We start from the raw sequence: 20498 nt of genomic DNA, 5'->3' as shown, positions 1-20498 counted from the left end.
ATTCCGATCCAAGGCTGTATCTCCTGGAAACTATCGGAGTGTAGCTCTGGTTAGTCCATTTCCTCTCACCTGTATAACACACTGAGGAGAAGATTCCAGCTGGAAGCTATAAATGGAAGAGGGATGACCTAACAATAGGCAGAGATGCTCCCAACCAGTGAGATCTGGCACAAGTCAGATCAATCCCTGATTAGATTAAGGCCCCTTACCTCTTCCATAATTAATGGAAAAGTAGACAAGTAAATTTACTCCTAAGGAAAAGAAGGCCATGAAATTACTACTTCCAACAATGAATAAAATACCAAACAACTAAATACACAAGAAAATAAAGAAACAATAGAACAAAACAAAGGAAGGCAGGAATCACACAGAAGACACTCAAGGAGGCTTTGAGATGGTAGACACCAGGTAGCACAGGACATCAGTGACTGGTGGGAAATGAAGTCAGCTCAGATCACTATTCCAGCCTTCTGCCTAGTGTCCTGAAGATACCTAACAACGCAGAACCCAGGCAGAGTCTGATGGTCTATTGAGTTGAGATGAAGCATGGAACTGCACAGAGATGTGACGAAAGCACCCCCTGAGTTCTCATGTAGGGAATAACCTGGACAGAACAAGGAGAGCAGAAAGAAACTGACAAGAACACAGAAAGCAACCCTTGGGGATTCCACAGATCAGAACAGTTTGATTTTCCACAGCCAGAGTGGAAAACCTTTTAACCATCAGATTTAGGAGGGTACTACAAAAGTAAGCTTTAAACAAAGCAAACTGTTTCCAAGATATCTAAGTCTACATCACAACAAAGCTCCAAAGTGTTTCCAAGAATGTAAAATTATCCACAACTCAAAAAGTATAAACCTCTCCGGAGGGCAGTGGTGGCACACGTCTTTAATCCCAGCATTTGGGAAGCAGAGGCAGGCGGATTTCTGAGTTCGAGGCCAGCCTGATCTACAGAGTGAGTTCCAGGACAGCCAGGGCTACACAGAGAAACCATGTCTCAGAAAAAAACCAAAAACAAACAAAAAAGTATAAACCTCCGCACTGTCTATATTAAAACAAAAATTAAATTATAAGCATACAAACTGGAAGAAATGACTTTAATAGATCAACCTAGAAATGAAAAAAAAAAAAATGACAGAATCAATGCCAAAGACAATAAGTTTGGTATTGCTTTTTAAAAAAGGAAATGCTATATAAGGTATAGAAAACAAATTCCCATATCCTCTATTGATGAAAAGTAAACACTGGGGGAATAATTATTGAAATTAAGGGTATAGTAATAAAAACTAGTTCAAAAGAAAATAAAGGTAACAGTAAATTAATCACATCTAATCTGTAAGACAACCGTAAGTAAGCCACACGTAACCACGTAACTCCAAAAGGGAACGGGGAGGAAAACAGATAAAATACAAAGCAGTGCTATGAACTATAAATGCACAGATCCAAGAAGGTTGTCAAAACCTACTCACCAAAAGAAAGTGGTAGGGGTGTGGGGAACACCCTACACCAAAGAGACACCATAATCACAGTACTTAAAACCAATGGCACAAAAACTTAGCAACTGCCTCAGAAAACGGACATAGATAAAGAAGCAAGGACAGGAATGAGTGTGGTCTTAAGAGAAACTTAAGCAAGAAGAGAAGGAGCATCCTACTGACAATGCAAACCATTAACTGATAACTCTTCCTCCCACACAGATTATCTTTCAAATTAGCACAAAATAATTGAGAGTCTAAAGAAGAAGAGACCTGGGGGCTGGAGAGATGGCTCAGCGATTAAGAGCACTGACTGCTCTTCTAGAGGTTCTTGAGTTCAAATCCCAGCAACCACATGGTGGCTCACAACCATCAGTAATGAGATCTGATGCCCTTTTCTGGGGTGTCTGAAGACAGCTACAGTGTACTTACATAAAATAAATTAAAAAAAAAAAAAAAAAGACCTATCACCAGATTTTCAAAAGAACAAAACCAACAAGAAATCTGCATGTTTTATGAATGAACAACACTGGAAAACCTAGGTGGTTTAAAAACTTTTGACATTTAAAGGAATAGTATCAACATACAGTGAGACTTAGAACTAGAACACTTGAGTAAAGTTTATAAAACATAAAGACTTAAAAGTCATTCATTCTGTTTGATATGCCAATGATGAATAAGTGGAATTCAAATAAAAACACCATTATTTACATTTGCACTAAGATAAGGAGAGATACAAAGTAAGAAAAAGTATGAAATTCCATAGAAAGAAATCAAGGAAGAACAAATAAGTGAAGACAGCCCATGTTCACAACTGAGACCCAATATTGCCAAAATGTCAGTTCTTCCCAATATACATATTTAATACAATACCAAATCCATTAAACTTCAAAATGTCCGCACTTGGGGCTGGAGAGATGGTTCAGCAGTTAAGAGCACAGACTTCTCATCCAGAGGTCCTAAGTTCAATTCCAAGCAACCATATGGTAGCTCACAACCATCTATGAGATCTGATGCCCTCTTCTGGCATACTCATATTAAATAAATAAATAAATCTTTAAAAAAAAAAAAAAAAGTCTGAACTCAACTGTCAAGAGAATGAGAAGACAAGCCACAAACTGGAAGAAAATATTTATAAAAGAAGAGGTTTGCTCTTGCTTATTGTTCTAGGGCAGCGGTCTCAACCTTCCTAAGGCTTCAACCCTTTAATACAGTTCCTCATGTTATAGTGAACTCTGACCATACAATTACTTTAATTGTTATTTCACAACTATAATTTTTCTACTCCTATGAACTGTAAAATAAATATTTTGGGAGACAGAGGTTTGCCAAAGGGGTTGCAACCCACAGGTTGAGAATGACTGTTCTGAGCACCATTCCAGTACAGAAGGAAAAGACATGGCAGCAGGCAGAAAAGGTATGGTGGCAAAACTCAGAAGCCAGCACAGCATCAACTTGTCAGGAAAACAGAATGGAGAGAAAATGGAACCAGACTAGATATGAAGCCTCAAGGAAGGCTCCACCTTCTAAAGTCTCAGAACTTTCACACCACTAGCTAGAAACCAAGTAGTCAAACACAGGGGCCTAGAGGGGGACATTTCACTTTTAAACTGCAACAGAGCTGTCACTAAGAAACTACAAAATACTAAAATACCAGCCAATGGTGGCACGTGCCTTTCATCCCAGCACTCAGGAGGCAGAGGCAGGCAAATCTCTGTGAGTTTGACTCAAAGCACCAAGGACACCAAATCCTAAGGAGGCTGCGAAACAAGAGTTCTTGTTCACTCTGGTAGAAACACAGTACTTTAGAAAATATTGGGTTGTTTGTTGTTTGTTTTGTTTTAAAAAAATGTCGAGTAGTTTCTGATAAAAACTATGCACGCTCTTAGCATATGAGCGACAACCATACTTCCTTGGTCTTTAGCAAACTCTACCGGCAGACATTTGGAGAAGTAATATGCAAAATGCCAAAACCTGGAAGAACCCAAGATGTTCTTCTCGAAATAAGCAAGCAAGAGCCGATGGTACTTCCAGACAGTGTAGCATTACTCAGAGCTAAACAGAATGAACTAATAAGCCATCATAGCTGGGCATGGTGGTGTGGACCTTTAATGCCAGCATTCAGGAGGCAGAGGAAGGCAGATAGATCTCTGAGTTCTAAGTCAGCTCTGGACAGGACACAGAGAAACTCAAAAAGCCAGAAAGGAAAGAAACTTAATGGTAAATCATCTCTATAAAAACACCATCTCCGCATTAAAAACTCAACCAGACTGTTTTCTCACACAGCTTACTTATTACAGACTAAGACAACACAGAAACCTTACTAGTAAAAAGCCTAAATCCATAGCCCAAACCGTAGAGCTTATGACGTATCAGGAAGTGAGAGGAAGCGCATGCACAACAATCAATGGATTTAAATTCCAACCCAAACACTTCTTTTCAGTGCCCTTCCAGCGCCAAAGTTAAACTAACATTGTAAAATACCACTGTTGCTCTTCTACATGCAGTAGAATTAGAAAACCTAACTTTACAACATATCTTTAATCTCTATTCCATAGTCATGCTAACATGTCTTACCACTTATTTCAAGCTCTGCCCAATGTGATTTCTTTCCATTTGCTGCTTCCTCAGAGGACATAATTGTGTACATCCTCCGAGGGTCAGGGGGCTCGTACTTTTCTTTGGGCATGCCTGTTAATAAATGAAAAAAAGAAACCAGTCAGTACATACTGAAGAGTCAAATCAATAAAAATATTCGTTTTTTTAAAAAGCAGACATATTAGGATCATTAAATAGATTTTCTACCCAAAAGAACTAGAATACCACACAGAAATGATTTTTAGTTCTAGGATATGGCTAATTAAACCCTAGAGCTAATAAAGGTGATCGTTGAAGAAAATATAGCTGTTAGCTTAAGAAATGTTCCACTGGCCAAATAGAAGAAAATCTGAACATCACATGAGTAATCACAACTGCATGAGTATAAACTGCATGAATTCATAATTTCATTTTTAATGTCTTTTACATTTATCTGTTTGTATGTATATGCACCATCATATACACAGCAAGCTGCCACGCGTGTGGAGGCCAGAGGGAAACCTGCAGAAGACACTTTCTCCTTCTACCATGTGGATCCCAGGAAATCGGGCCTCCATGCAATGTATCTACACTGCATACACTGCTGCCCACTAGTCACTTAGTAGCTGTTTAGAATATACTGTCACTGTATCACAGTGATTGTGTAAATAACTTACTCACAATCCTCAGACAGAATGACATTCCCAATTTAGACAGCACAGAGATGTAGTTTTGACTTAAAATATAAAAGTTCTTAAGAAAAAATAAATTCCTGTTAGCTTTACAGTTCAGCTCTTACTAATCTATTATGCTTAATTTAGAAATTAAAAATAAGTATATATATATATATATATATATATATATATATATATATATATATATATATATATATATTGGGGGAGTGGGCATACTGTTTATAAAGAGTTTGGTACCATTTTTCAGCACCCACTGTGATCTTAGAATGGACTACACTGTAATATGGGGGAGGGGAGAACTACTACTCTTTGGTGTACCAGCCAAACTGCTAGTATTGGTACTCTTGTGCCTTGGCGACACAGTAAAATAAGCATTTCTTAAACACTAGCCGCTGAGGTGCCATCAGAGTTCATCTGATATGCCAGACCAAATGACTAATGGGCAGGTAGTCCATACAGTATGGATAAAGGTTTAATTCATTTTCTGGGTGTAGGATAGCACAAGTATTTATCATACGCCTGAAATGGTTTGTGATCTAAAATTTATGAATATATGCTTATTTCTGTAATTTTTCCGTCAAGACACCTTGGCTGTCCTGTAATTAGCTAGCTCTGCAGACCAAGCTGGCCTCAACCTCACAGAGCTTCACCTGCCTCTGCCTCCCCAGCGCCAGGATGAAGGCAATGTGCCACCACTAGCTTAGTAATTTACCACTTATTATTTCTGGAGTAAGACTGAGCACAGACAACTGAAACTTCAGAAAAATATGCTACCAATAATACAAAGTTCCTTGTAAGATAAACAGTTGTAAATATGGTACAAGAAATAATACAACATGAATCTAGGGCATCTTTCAGTGTCAAAAAAACAAAATCTGATGGGATTTTCATGTCAACATAATACAGGAACTAAACAACTCTTCTCACTGGTCATAGTGATAATTTAGTCAAAAAGAACCACAATTATAATAGGCTAAAGCACAATCAATAAAATGAGTACTTCAAAGAAAGAATGCTAAACCGAGACATTAACATGAGACTACAGGCGCTGCAGAAAAGCATAATGTCGAAGATGAGATAACAGTGGAGAGATACCACTCCAATAACCATCAAGTCAAGAAGAGGGAGGAGGGGTGAGAAGAGTGAGAGCAAGCAGCACAGACCCAGCAGCCAACTAACCTAGAGCTGGTACTAAAGAGAAAGGCTTACCTAGTTATGCCTTCACAAAGGAAGGGCATCCAGAGGAATCAAACTAAAGGAGAGCCCCACTTTACAAAAGAATAACAGCTAAAAGAGCCTGACTGTGGCTAGTCTAAAGGAGGCTCTAAAGGCCCTGTATGTTCTGGAGGACCATGGTTCAATTCCCAGCATTCCCAGCACACACATGATGGCTCCTAACTGTCTTTAACTCCTGTTCCAGTGACTCCAATGTAATGTCCCCCTCTGACCTCTGAAGCCAACAGGCACACAAGTGGTGCACAGACATATATGCAGGCAAAACATTCCTACATGTTAAATAAAAACCTGCTGGGGTAACATAGAAGACCCTGCCTCAGACAAAATAGCTAATAATGCAAATGAAGTATAAAAGATTTAAAAGTCAACACTATTATGTATAAGTTGTAACAATTTTTAACTCCTAATTAACATTATTCAGGTAAGGAATATAAGCTAGGTTAAAAAACCCTGTAGCACTGAATAGAAAGACTACTAAGATAACACCACTACAATCTACTTACAGAGCATAAACTAGCAAACGTTCTGTTACCCACCTCCTTGTCAATCCTAGTAACCTCAGCAGCAAAGAAGCAAGCACCAGGGACATTAATGTGATGAACTAGGAGCATTCATCCTGTCTGAAACTAGGACTTGGCCAGACGACAGGTACCTCAGGTTAAGACTTACTCCTTCCTGTGGCCCAGAAAGATTTTCACAGAAATCTGAAAGCAATTTGACTGAGACGAACTATGCTTTCTTTAAGGGAGATTTCTTTACACATTCATTCATAAAATATTTGTTGAAAAATTTTAGTGTGTTAAGCACTTTGTCAGGTATAAGGAAAAAAAATCAGAAAGCTCTGACCAATAGAGAACAACAAAACCGCTATAGCAATGCAGCCACACTCCAGTCCTTTATGTGTTCTGCTTTACTTCCTCTAGATGGTGCGCACTTTTAGGATTACAACTGACCTACATACCACTCTCAAGTCATTCTTCCTAACGCTGAGCTCTTTCTAATGTTATCTATGTTAAAGAGCCAGCCTTCATTGCACATCTTCACTGGCATCTAAAATGGCAAAGCTTAACTAGAGTGAGCTTCTGATCCTACGTCAGCTGTAAGGATCCAGGGCATCCCCTCCGTATCTTTTTCTGATCTGTTGGAATGGGAAGGTAGCGCTGTAGAGGACCTACTTAGCACACACATTCCATCTTTTGCACTGCAAATAATACTAAATCCCTACACCTTAGATAAGAAATTCAAACTCCATAGTTTATCATTCAGAATCCGTACCTACTTTCTTTTTTTGTTGTTGTTGTTGGTAGTATTGATGATGGTTGTTCCAGATAGAGTTTCTATGTATAGCTCTGTCCTGGAACACCCACTTTGTAGAAAAAGCTGGCCTCAAAATATTTGCACGCCTTTGCCAACCAAGTGCTGGGAATAAAGGTGGTTGCCACAACCAACAAGCTGCCCTATCTTTTCAACTTCTATCCTAGTACCTTTCTTTGTACTCTTGACAGAGCCAGCAAACAAACTGACATCCTTCAGATATGCTCCACTTCCACCTCCAAAACACTCTGTCATTTGCACACTGAAATTCTAGTCACTATTTCTATGGTTAAAGTAGATCACAAACCATTTTCCTACATCATAGAACCATGAATATACTCACCACACAAGATTAGACAAAGCAATAACAGAGTCCAGTGGAATGTCCTTCAAAGAACATTCTTTTCTTTTGTTTTTCAAGACGAGGTTTCTCTGTGTAGTCCTGGCTGTCCTGAACTCACTCTGTAGACCAAACTAGCCTCAAACTCAAGAAATCTGCCTATCTCTGCCTCCCAAGTGCCAGCACTTACAACATGTGCCACCGCTGCCAGGCTTCCAAAGAACATTCTTAAAGATTTATCAAGATTTATTTTCATTTCAAGTGTATGCAAAAGTGCTTGTATATGTCTGACACCTGCAGAGGACAAAAGGAGGCGCTGGTTCCCCTCAAACTGAAATTACAGGTGGTTTTGAGTCACCATATGGATGCTGGGAAACAAACACTAGTACTCTTTAAGAACAGCAAGTGCTCTAAACCACTGAGCCATCTCTCTCTAGCCCTGTGTATTTGCTTGTTTTTAGGCAGATTATCACTACATATCCCTGACTGGCCTGGATCTCACTATGAAGACCAGACAGACTGTCCTTGAACTCAAGAGATCCACCTGACTCTGCCTCCCAAATGCTGTGATTAAAGAAGTCCACTACAATGCACAGCCTTAGATTTATTCATTTTCCAAACACTATTCTGAAATTGCTTCATAAGAGACTAGAATACAATGTAACTCATGTTTCCAATAATCTTGTATCAAATGTACTACATAGCTCGTTCATTTCTTTTACCTTACAGTAGGAAGAGAACAAAATAAAAGTCTAAAAGGAAATCTAGCCTCTTGACCTTCCACCTTGTCTTTCTTCCTGTGACGCATGCCCAATTTTCCAAGCCAAAATGAGTATTCAGACTCCAATTCTAACACAAATTTCTCACCAATTCTCCGCCTTTCACCCCTTCAGATCTTATCTGAGTTATTTGCAAAGTCTCAGATCTATTTCTTTGTTCTACTGTCTTCCTACCTTCATTCATTCTAGATATCATCTTTGGTGACTGTCCCCAAACTAACTTTAATTTGACTCTCACTGTACCTGAGACAAAGTATTAAATGCAGTTGTCCCAAGGTATCTGCTAGGGATTGATTCCAGGATGACTGGTTCCAGGAACCCAAATGAACACAAAACTTTCAGAATGTGCCTTATTAAAAACAAACAAAAAAAAGAAAACCCACAAAATATCTTATCATGGTTTAAGCCATCTCCAGATGACTTTTAATACCTAATAAAATAGAAGTGCTATATGGTTGCTACATCATTGAGTAGTCAGTAGAGCATATTTTTAAGTCCTGCATCTAGCAAGTTAGATCATACTCAGTCAATGTTTATATAAATTCAAAGGGGAAAACTGTGGTAGTTAAAAAATAAAACAAGACAGAAGCTATGGTCCACCTTATCAGGAATATGAAAATATTGATACCCAGGCTTCAAGTGGTGAAGGTGAAATCCCAAGAAACCAGACTAAAAGAATCTTCCTACAATCCATGGGAACTGAGAATACCGGTTCTAGAATACCTTGAGATAAGAAACAGAAAGTCAAACCAAGCAAACATCAATAGGCATAATGGCAAAATTGAGTTGTGCTGATAATTGCCGCACCCTGAACTAGCATATGAATATTTTTTGCACACTCACTACTTTTCAGGCCTTTCAGGCACTTTGCATACACTGAAATGGTACCCCCAAGCCAAGTGGAGTGGTGTAGGCCTCTAATACCATACAGAGGCAGTCTGGAGTACATAGTGAATTCCAAGCCAGCCAAGGATACATAGTGAGACTTTGTCTCATAAATATAAAGAGATAGATATTTTTTCAATCTTAAAAAGATATTGTACCTCTGGATACTGAAGACTATTATTCTTCACACTCAAAAAGGAAAATCTAGAGAAATGAGAAACAGCTACTATGCTGTTTTATTTTCTTAATTTTAGTAATTTCAAAATTGTTACAGAGTATACTAGTTTTTCCCCTCAATGCTAATGGCCTCACTCTCTCATTAAGTCCTAATCATCTCTCTAATCTATGTACAACACATAACCAGAAACTTGCACCTCAGTGTGTCCTGACCCTTTTCACCTCGTCTCCTCCCCATTTTTACTACTTGCTTTCCAAGTATGCCACACGAGAATGCTCAATGGGCTCCCACGGTACACAGGAAAATGCTCTAACATTTTAAGAAAAGTAGCCACGTTGTTCCTGCCTTCTATCCAGCACCCTTGCATAGCCTGCCTTGTGTGTGACTGAGTGGACACGCTCTCTCTCCAACACCCTACTCAGCCTAACAACCCTTAGTCATCTTCTAACTTCAGCTCCACATCACTGAGGTAACTCCTTCAAAGGTTCCCAGGCAAAATTAGATTCTTCCTAAGGACACACAGAATGGTTTATATATTTCTAATTACCATATAACTTGCTATGTTTATTATTCTTTGTCTCTCTGCACCACTGCAAACTCACTCTAAATTGAATATTATGTTCAAATACTGTATTCAAGTATAATTAGTTCGTCTATACAACACTTGTTTGGAAAAATGTGAATTTGTTCCAACATGACTGACTTAATAATGAACAACCACTGTAAACTTCTCACTTGTTTATGTGCTATTTTAATCTGTGGGGAAAAAAAAAAAACCCACATTAGACAAAGATAGAAAACTGCCCCAGGTGAACCAAGACAGAACACCAACCAGTAAGTCAGCTTCTTCAGTGTTGTGGACCACACCCACTCAACTTTACTGTCAGTTTTCCAGACTTTCAGAGAACTCTCCTAGCAATTCAGAATAATTTATAAGGCACAACCCTGCGGATGTGCAGCTCAAATACACCAGGTGTTTTTTGAGGTAAGGTACATAGTTACTGCAATATTGATCTACTTCTTAGCCATTGAACATGAAAAAGATATGCTACCATTCTTACCAAGTTCCTGTTCTTTTAATGTTGGAGTATTATACTCCAATTCCACTTCCTCCCAAGCCCTGGGATTTCCACACAAACCCTGTTAACAGCACTTTATTAAGAGTCCTACGGCTTCCAAGTCTCAATATTCAAGTACTTCCAGGAATTTAGAGGAAAGACTCGTCTTCCCCAGCATTTCACAGAACACCTACTAGATCCTAACCGTCACAATCTTCCTAAGCAACCTGACTGCGGTTCCAGTGCACACAAGGCTGACCTGACCGCTCCAATTAAGTTCTCTAGCCTATCTGAGCTCTAGGAAACTAAGTCCACAAACCTCAAGTTTCATGTGTATCATTTCAGGCCTTTCACGGCTTTGACTGCTTTTAACATCTTCTAAAACACCAACATTCTGATTTGTATTACAGAGCAATTGGGCAGTGTTCAAGCCCATTACAAAAGGAGCCACAGACACCAGATCTGAATCAAAACACAGTCACTACTTGTATTATTTCAAATATGACTCCAATTTTACTTGCATGGTCTTTATTCCCCCAAGCTGATACCTAGTTATCTTTAAAAGTGTGTTTCTTGCTTTAAAAAAATTTTTTTTAAATCTGACCCTCCTTTGCTACCAGGAAACAAAGCTCAGCAAACAGCCCTTCAAAATCTAGGCTAGACACGCCTTCTCTAAGCTGCTCTCAGTCCACTCCCACTGCTCCAGGAGCATCTTATGGTGCCTGCCTGGCCTTACCCCCAAACCCGATACCTCAGTCTGCTCACTGTCCCCTTTGTTTAGAATGATCCCCTTCTCCAACCTGGCCAGCTTCTCCTCAGTGTTACTGGTTTTAAACCAGCACCACACCCTCATCCATAAGTTTAATCTTTCTCGATCCCTTGAAGCACTGCACACCCATCACTCACTCCTATGCAGAACAAGACTGAATATGGTCATCTCTGAATTCTCATCAGGACCATCAAATGCTACTCCTCAGTGTACAACTTATCCAAAATATATAAACAGACAACAAAAAAGTCAAGGCCAAAGGAGTAAAATTAAGGCAGCCTGAATCAGCCTCCATCTTAGACTCAAATAACCACTCTTTTCTAATCTTTAACTACTTACTCAAACACCAAACTCTACTGCATTCCATTGTCCTCAAAGGTACACAGTATACAGTTATACTTGTGTTTGGTCAACACTTAACTTTCGGGTAACACAGCTACCTCCATAGCCTGAATAATAGGTACAATTAAGAAAAACTATTTATTTTGTAGAAGCTAAAAAGTTTTAAAAATTAACAGAGCTCGGGCTGGTGAGATGGCTCAGCGGTTAAGAGCACTGACCGCTCTTCCAAAGGTCCCGAGTTCAAATCCCAGCAACCACATGGTGGCTCACAACCATCTGTAATGAGATCTGACGCCCTCTTTCTGGTGTGTCTAAAGACAACTACAGTACGCTTACATATAATAAATAAATCTTTTTTAAAAAAATTAACAGAGCTTTCTTCTCTACAGAGTGACAAGACATGCAAGCTTGAGCTTCCTAGCCAGTGGACCTTGTCAGAGGAGAGGGCTGCATGTGTGCTGGAGATATTGACCCCTCACCACACAAGGACCAAAGGATACTCCAAGCACTTCTTCCAGTATGTCTTACATATACTGTCCTTCTAGGCTGTATTGAATGAAAACTTAAGCATGGTGCTGGACACCTTTAACCTCAGCACTCCAGAGACACAAACAGAAGGATCTCTGAGTTCAAGGCCAGCCCATTCTACAAAGAAAGATCCAGGCCAGCAGGAACTGTATTTTAAGATTTTTTTTCGTAAAGTTAACATGGGTTCAGTCAGATGTTTAAACATTAACCAAAATACTAGTTAAAACTACATGCATAGTAGGCAAATTCCTATAATGCCTTTATTTGTAGTCAGGACCAAGTTCTGTATATCAGCGTCTATGTCTGTTCAAAAAAAAGCCTGAAATTTCCCAGCAACCATAATACATCTGAACTTATACAAGGATTTTCTTTCAAGAATATTCCAGTCACACTAGAAAATGTCTGCCACATAAATTCTTGTCCACGTTAGCAAGCACCTGTGCACCTGTGAAAATGGCCACCTGACCTACTTTAATATCTATCCGATAAAAATACCCGCTTCCTTCTCCAAACCCCAAATACTTAACACTATATCACCCTTAACGTCTGCTTTGTGTCTACCCTCCTAACTCTAACATCCTGATCCAGTCTCTTCATTCTAGGCTTGGTTCCTCAGGGCCAGCATCAGAGAATTTGACTAGACCACTGGCTCCACGTAATTTTAATTCTAAAATGTATTCTTCAAAGCACCAACTTCAAAAGACTGGCAGCAATTACAAAAAGCAAAATATGCCTTCACAATCTTTTGACCAGCCTACAGAACGGTTGTGGGATGGTGAAAATTTCTAGTGTGGGAAAGACAGTGCTATTAGGAAAGACAGTGCTATTACACACCGAGTTGTTTTTCATTTATTCTCCAAAGTTAAAATTCCAAACAGAGGCAGAGAAGAATTTAGGCCTACTAGTCAATCAGGCAGGCTACCTGTAAAACAGGTTTACCTGTACTCAAATTCTAGCAGATTATTTAAACACAGTAACAAGATGGCCCGTGCACAATGTTATCACTTGCAGAAACAGTTAAAAGTAAAGAATTACAGTTGCTTATGAGCAGTCTCTGAAGACCGTTGTCAGGGTAGAAAGAGTCAAGGCGGAAAAATAAAAATGTCACCAAAGAAAATAACCACTGTCTTTGAAACTAGGTTAAACTAGGGAAATTTTCTTCCAGAAATTAGTACTTGAGTCCTGAGTCCAATAATCTCTACAGCTGATAATCACTTCTTTGGCCACGTAATCCGCCCCGCCCCTAACAATATCTGCGTTAAACGGACTTTAAAATACTTTAGGAGGAAAAGGGTGAGCATTAAGTGCATCCAGAGTGCCAAGTTCCACGCCGCACAGTGCACACCCCCCCACCCCACCCCAGCACAGCCACTTCTCCAAAGTTGCCACCGGTTTGTCCCTAGTCCCGGCACCCCAGCTCCTCTCTTGGGGTGCGTGACCGGTGGGGGGGGGGGTTTCGAGAAGCCAGGGTTCACGCCACCGCCCTCTGTACGCCACCGCACTGCCGTCAATCAACACTCCCACCCCCCCACCGCCGACCCAGGCCGAGCCCCGGGACTCCGCGCGGGGGGCGCGGCCAGGGGACCGACGGGATGGCGATCGCTGTGTGTGAAGGAGGGGGACGGACAGACGTCACTCCGAGAACTCCTAAGTTGTGCGCGAGTGCGCGCTCGGGGTCCCCGCCAGGGCGCGACCCCTGGGGGGGGGGGATGGGGGAGCGCAGGCAGCAGAGCCTCGGCGGGACGTCGCTCGGGCCCGTCGCGCTCACCTCTCGAGCTGCGCCGCCTTCCTCCGCCGCTGCCGCCGCCTCCTCCCGATGAGTGCAGCGGGGTCTGCCCTGTGGAACCACCATACCAGTCCCGCCCGCTGCTGCAGCGCCGCCGCCGCCACTCCTCAGCCGCCTCCGCCGCCGCTCTTTGTTCCCCCTCCTCCGCCGCCGCTCCTCAGCCGCCCGCCTCGGCCGCCCCGGACCCCACGAGCCGCCGCTACGCTCTGCCGCCCTCTCGGACCCCGGCCTCGCCCTCCTCGCCGCGCCGGCCGCCGCCTTCGCCTCCGCGCCGTCGACGCCGCCGCCACCGACGCCGACGCCTCCTCTTCCGCGCCCCCCTCGTTTTCATTGAAAGCAAACAAGCATCATGGCGGCGGCCGCCGTCCCCCTCCCACCCCAGCCAGCGAGCGCCCCGCTCACCGCCGCCTCTCCAACATCCCGGCTTCTCATTGGCTGACGCTGCTGGGCGCGACCATCCCGCGTCGGGCAGGGGTGGACTCTTGGCAGCCCGACGCTTTAGCCCCGTCCGCGTTCCCCCCCGTCTCGGAGCAGTGAGCCGGCTCGGCGCGCTCCTGCCCGCCCTCCCAGCCTCTCTTCCCGCTCTCTCTGCGCCTTTCCTTCTCCGCGCCTTCTGTCTCCTCCTCTCCTAAAGCTGTTCCTCCGCGGTTTAGTTGCTCTTTTTCTTTCTCGTCCACTTTTATCTCCACTTTACCCTTGATTTTTTTTTCCTCCTCTTGATTCACTTTGCTTTTTCCTTGGCCTGTCAATCACTTGGGAGCACAGATTAAATTCTCAGACGTTTAACCCTATCCAGTATCTTGATCTTCCGAGAAACAAAACTTTCACTCTTCAATAGTCAACTAATTGTTCCTGCCCTAACTATGCAGAAAAAAAAATAATTAATAGGCAGGGTTTGTTTGTTTTTTTAAATTATGGGGTCCTAATTTAAGTAACGAACTATAGCTGCATTCGAGGGCTAACATAGTCTACTCAGGACATGTGGTTTCAGGTAAACCAGAAAAGGAATGGGCTGATTAATGATACTTACATCAGGAAAAAGTAGTTGGCTGGTATTCAGGGCACAGGGATTAATCAAGCTCCACCTTGTCGAGTCAGCGTCGTGGTGTACGGGCAAGAGTAACGCCCAGCAGACTTTAAATACACTGGCGATATAGGCTGACAGGAATTGTGTGAAGGAAAATAGCTGCCCCTACCTCCGTGGCAGAGCAGCCCAGAAGTGAGCGTGAAATGGCTTCCAGGAACTAACAAGAAAAAAAAAAAATGCCTCTCAGGGAAGTCCATCTTTCGTTCCAGGATGTGGGACTTGCATGGCTGTTGCCTAAGGCAGAAGAGAACTAGGCGAGCAAAGCAGCGAGGGACAAAAGCCTTTCCAAGAACCAGATGTTCTGTTCAAGGCAGTTTGTGTTTGCCTGGCCCCAGCATTGCCTTGAGATCATCATTGCCTGCTATTTGCCAGGAGAGCAGTGTCAGTCTAGGCTTCTAGTGCCATGAGACGCTGGAAAAGTTAAGGCAATGGAAAGAGCCATCATACACGAGGAAATGACAGGCGCAGACGAGCTACCTGAAGATACTCTTAAGCCCTGATCTACTCAGATTGTTCAGTGCCTATTTCATACAAAGGGTACCACCAGGCGGAGGGGCCAGGGGTGTAGACATCCTGCTGGCCTGTTCCCATTCCAGTGCTGTGCCCTGGGAACCTGTGCTCCAGCCTAAAGAAGAGGGTTTCTTTGTGTAATTCATCTTCCCAAGGGCAGCTGCACTTTTTGACAGTGACTGTATGCCTCCAGAGGAGCCTAGTTGTGTAACAAAAACCTTAGCCTCATTAAGCAAGAACTCCATTATAATCCTGGAATCGGATGCTTAGGTAGACAGTTCTACTGGTCCCACTTGTGTTCTTTCATGCCAGTGCCTCACAGAGGTGGAAGAATATCCAACATATCTGGCACCTCTGTGTCCCTTAATAACGCTCTTCCATCGATGGTGAGAGTGCTTCCTTATGCCTTTGTGGACCGTCTCCTCCATCTGGAGGTCATTCTGAACCACGATCAGGGCAACTCAGGAATCTAAAGAGGAGGAAGCAGAAGCACTCAAGTCTTCTAAAGCATCCCTCTTTTCTCTGTATTTCATCCACCAAGCAAGCACAAGTCTGGTGTGGATTTGAGAGAGGAGACAAGCCAGGGAGCAGTTGTACACGGCCTGGTGGACTTATTCAGTGCCATTGAGATAGACTCGCCCTGCAAAGACTGGGGTCCCCAGGAATGCATGGTATTGTTCAAACTGATTACGGTGACAAAAACGTAATGAAGGCTGCCTGATCAAGCCAATCCTGATGGACTCAACTGCCAAGGAACCAGAATGCTTTATTATAGAAGGTTCGTGTTTTTTCTAGTGGGTAAGCAAAGGGGAAGACAAGCTGTAACAGAGAGCCAAAAATATGGACCCAGGGTAGTTATTCAATTCTGACAATTTGGCATGTCCTCTGAAAGGTGGAGGCTTAGTGTCCAAGGGCCATCACTGACAACCTGAGTCCCTTATCACCGTGTACTAAGGACAGTAATATAGAATCTGGTATTATAAACTTACAGGTCTCCATTGATCTCCTTCACATTATTTATTATCTCTAGGTCTAGCATATTAGACTTCATTTGACTCAAAATTCAGTTCAAACAGCTTTAAGGAAAAAGAAAGGGAATTAGTTGACTCAAATAGCTTTGAAGGCCAGGAAAAGGCCCTTCAGGTGTGGCTTGCTCTGGGGACTAATGACATGCTAAGATCTAGTCTCATCCATGGTGACTACATCATGAGAAGTCATATTGAATCAAAGTAGATGTCACCTTCTATAGGGTTTAAGACCAGCAAGAAAATGAGACCTTGTCCTGGGCCTGATTTTCATTTCCATTCCTGAACTAAATACCATCTTCAGGAGAATTTCGTGCCCTGGTCAGGAGGAAATCACATTTCACCCCCCCACACACACACACCCCATGTAATTGGGCTAGATTTAGGAGAAATGGAGGGAATAGGCGGTGGGGGCCAGGGGGGGGATGGAGATGAGATGATGCTGTTGTGAAAGGGAAACAGAAGTAGAATGGCAGGAAGACATAGAAGCCTAAGGTATATTCTCTCTTGGGTCACCTACATTCATAGACCCCCCTGCTAGCCTCTTCTCTTCTCAAGATGTCTGGTTTGTCCTGGTTTCGCTCCCAGCAGGTAGAATTGAGAGAAGATGCCTGGAAGCCTTATAAACCAGAAAACAGGACTTCTGCTCTGAGCTCAACATGCTTCCTTGAAGACTCACCTTAGAGGATCAACCAGAACGGGACAAGACAGCAGGTTTGTTTCTGCTTTGACCTATGTATCATGGTTTCAAAGAATTAAGCTAGTTTTCCATTGCTATACAAAAATCACTAGGAACTTGAAGGGCACCTCAGGTGTCTAGCACTTGCATATTATATACAAGGCTCTGGCTTGGATCCTCACTAGAAATAAATAAAAAGAATGGTTAGTTATAAGTGGGGAGAGGGGTGCGTAACTTAAAAAGCAGGAAAGCATGAAGAAGGAAGTGTGCCTCCCACTGGTTCCTACCTCAGCCACACCCCTAAAAGCTGAGCATTTGGATTTTGGGTAAACCTCAAGCTTAATTGTCAGATAAAAGTACTCACTCCCAAGATGAGAAGGACTGAGATGCTCTAAAGTCTAAGGGTTCCAAGCCCTGAGGTTTAATACATGTGCTGAGAATGTCTTGAAACAAGGCGAGTTTTAAAGTTATGTCAATCACATTCCAAATAACATGCCCAGCACTTTTGTTTCACTACCAGATACCATTTCAGGCTAGGAAGCCTGTAGATTTATGGCAGTGGGTGCATCCAGAGGGGGCAAGGTGGGGAGGGGATGGCTCAATGGGAACGAGCCCTTCCTTGTGCAAGCATGAAGACACCATCATCTTTCTGACCTCTTCATAAATGCAACACATTTATGTGTTTTCAGAAATCTCAGCCCCAGCAACCAGAAGGTGACTTGGTGTCAGCTCCGATGTGTAGGTCAGAGGAGTTGGAGTTCTGTTTGGGCAACGCTGGAAAAGCCCAGAGATTCCTTCCACCTCAAATGTAAGATACCAACGCCTACAAGTGATTAATCACTGATACTTCCCTGGGTGGAGAGCACTTTCCGTTACATTGCTCCTTATTATAAGATATGAGGTGTTGCCGGTCGGTGATGGCGCACACCTTTATTCTCAGCACTCGGGAGGCAGAGGCAGGTGGATTTCTGCGTTCGAGGCCAGCCTGGTCTACAGAGTGAGTGCCAGGACAGCCACGGCTATACAGAGAAACCCTGTTTTGGAAAACCAAAAAAAAAAAAAAAAAAAAGATATGAGGTGTTAAAGGAACCTGAACTCAGAGTCTGTAATGTGTTTATTATAGAGAATTCTCAAAACTGATCCTGCATCGTGTGATGATCAATTTTGCTTGTCAACTTGATTGAATCTAGAATCAATTAAATGGCAGGTCTCTTTGAAGGTACTCTTTTTTTACTTTGATTTGTTTTGAGAACAGAGTCTCACTATGTAGTCCTGGATGGCCTGGAATTCACTACGCAGACCAAATTATATATAAATAAAAAGGTTTATTAGAGGCACCAGTTCACGGTTGCCAGAGGCAAGGCGAAGGATTCTTGGTGGTAGGAACATAGAGAGAAGAGAGCTACTTAGCTCACCCTGAGTGCTAAGTAGAGAGAGGGACAGGAAGGCACAGGGGTTATAATAACCTTCTCAAGGACTTGCCTCCAATGACCTAACTTACTCCCACTGGGCCCCACCTCCTAACAGCACCACAAGTTGGTGACCAAGCCTTTCATACAGGGACCTTTGGTGAATGTATATGTTCCAAACTATCACAAATGAGATAGTGTTGGACTCTGGCTTCAAGAAGGCCATTACCAGATGTGGCCCTTCAATATTGATCAGAACCACAAGCCGAAGTAAACATCTCTCCTTTATAACTTATTCAGTGTATAGTTTCATGATATTAGCAAAAGAAAAGAAACTAGAATAGTGTGTTAGTGTTGTAAATTTGACCAAGCTTAGCATCACTCTAGATATGGACCTCTAGGCAGGACAATAGACTATCTAGATTAGGTTCAGACCTGACCACTGTGGGTAGCACCATTCCTTCCTGGGACCCTGGTCTCTATGAAGGGAAAGGGGGATTAGGTAGTGGCATACATTCATCTATTGCTCTCTGCTTCTTTTTTTTTTAATATTTATTTATTTATTACATGTAAATACATTGTAGCTGTCTCCCAACACACCAGAAGAGGGCGTCAGATCTCATTATGGATGGTTGCGAGACACCATGTGGTTGCTGGGATTTGAACTCAGGACCTTGAGAAGAGCAGTCAGTGCTCCTAACCACGGAGCCATCTCTCCAGCCCCTGCTGTCTGCTTCTAAACTGTAGATGCTCCTGCTGCAGTGACTTCCCTACACTGATGGACTGTAACCTGGAACTGTGAGCTGAACTATATTCTCAGCAACAAGAGAAACTCCACACAGCTCCAGGAAGGTGAGCAGCACCCCTGACTATCATGAGGCATTTTCCTTACCTATCCAGTTGTTAGGAAGATCGTCTTTTTCTTCAAGTTAATATTGTTTTCTTGACTAGATCTTATTGTGTAAAAATTAACCACTTTAAAATGTATAATTCGGGCTGGTGAGATGGCTCAGTGGGTAAGAGCACCCGATTGCTCTTCCGAAGGTCCAGAGTTCAAATCCCAGCAACCACATGGTGGCTCACAACCATCCGTAACGAGATCTGGCGCCCTCTTCTGGAGTGTCTGAAGACAGCTACAGTGTACTTACATATGATAAATAAATAAATCTTTAAAAAAAACAATAAAATGTATAATTCAGTAGCATTTGGTGCATTTGCAATATTCTAAACCCACCTCTCTCCAGTAATATTTTCATACCAAAGCAGAGTACATTGGAGATGTCTTGAAATGCCACTTTAACTCACATACTGCTGTGAAACACAAACATTAGACTCACCAGAAGATCTTGTTATTGAATACACTATTTCAGTGTATAACTAGGGGATGGAGAGGTGGTTCAGTGGTTAAGAAAACTTACTGCTCTTCCAGATGACCAGGGTTCATATACAAATCACTAATACCAAGCAGAGGGTTTTGTTTTCCTTTTTTCTTTTTTTCTTTTTTTATCTTTTCGTATGTGCATGAAATGGTGCATCAAATGTATGTGTTTGTGTATGAATGTGGGTGTGAGATTGCCATAGCTTGTTCCTAAGGTCAGAGGACACCTCTAGTATTGGGTCTTTCCTTCCACCTTGTATGAGATAGGGTAGGGTATCTTTACTGTTTTCTACTCTGTGTGCTAGACTAACTAGCCCATGAACATCTGGGGACTCTCCTGTCTTCTCCCATCTTGTAGTAAGAACACTTGCATTACAAAAGCACATTACTGCATCCAGGTTTTATGTGGCTTCTAGGAATTCAAACTCAGGTCCTTCTGCTTTTGAGA

General features: G+C 42.3%; 1 protein-coding gene and 1 long non-coding RNA gene across 3 annotated transcripts in view; one reads left to right on the top strand and one right to left on the bottom strand.

Annotated features, from left to right (window-relative positions):
- Cnot6 (CCR4-NOT transcription complex subunit 6) overlaps positions 1–14325 on the bottom strand; it is a 40864-nt gene extending 26539 nt beyond the window's left edge. Inside the window, exons 1-2 of one of the 2 annotated variants that reach the window (XM_021177136.2) lie at positions 13945–14325; positions 4053–4166 (exon numbers count right to left, since the gene is read on the bottom strand). In XM_021177136.2, coding sequence (XP_021032795.1) covers positions 4053–4164 — 112 coding nt within the window. In that variant the 5' untranslated portion in view covers positions 4165–4166; positions 13945–14325. The remainder of the gene's footprint in view (positions 1–4052; positions 4167–13944) is intronic. The other variant, XM_021177137.2, reaches the window with a different exon arrangement.
- Positions 14326–14344: 19 nt separating this feature from the next.
- On the top strand, positions 14345–19634 carry LOC147001537 (uncharacterized). Its single transcript, XR_015045076.1, has 4 exons — positions 14345–16337; positions 17173–17298; positions 17953–18071; positions 19420–19634. It is a non-coding gene; the product is annotated as an uncharacterized LOC147001537 (long non-coding RNA).
- The last annotated feature ends 864 nt before the right edge of the window (positions 19635–20498 follow it).

This window comes from Mus caroli, unplaced genomic scaffold (genome assembly GCF_978045245.1).
Source record: "Mus caroli unplaced genomic scaffold, Mus_caroli_1 scaffold_13, whole genome shotgun sequence".
NCBI lineage: Eukaryota > Metazoa > Chordata > Mammalia > Rodentia > Muridae > Mus > Mus caroli.
The sequence above is the reverse complement of the archived record's forward strand: the minus strand, read 5'-3'. Positions and strand labels throughout refer to the sequence as shown.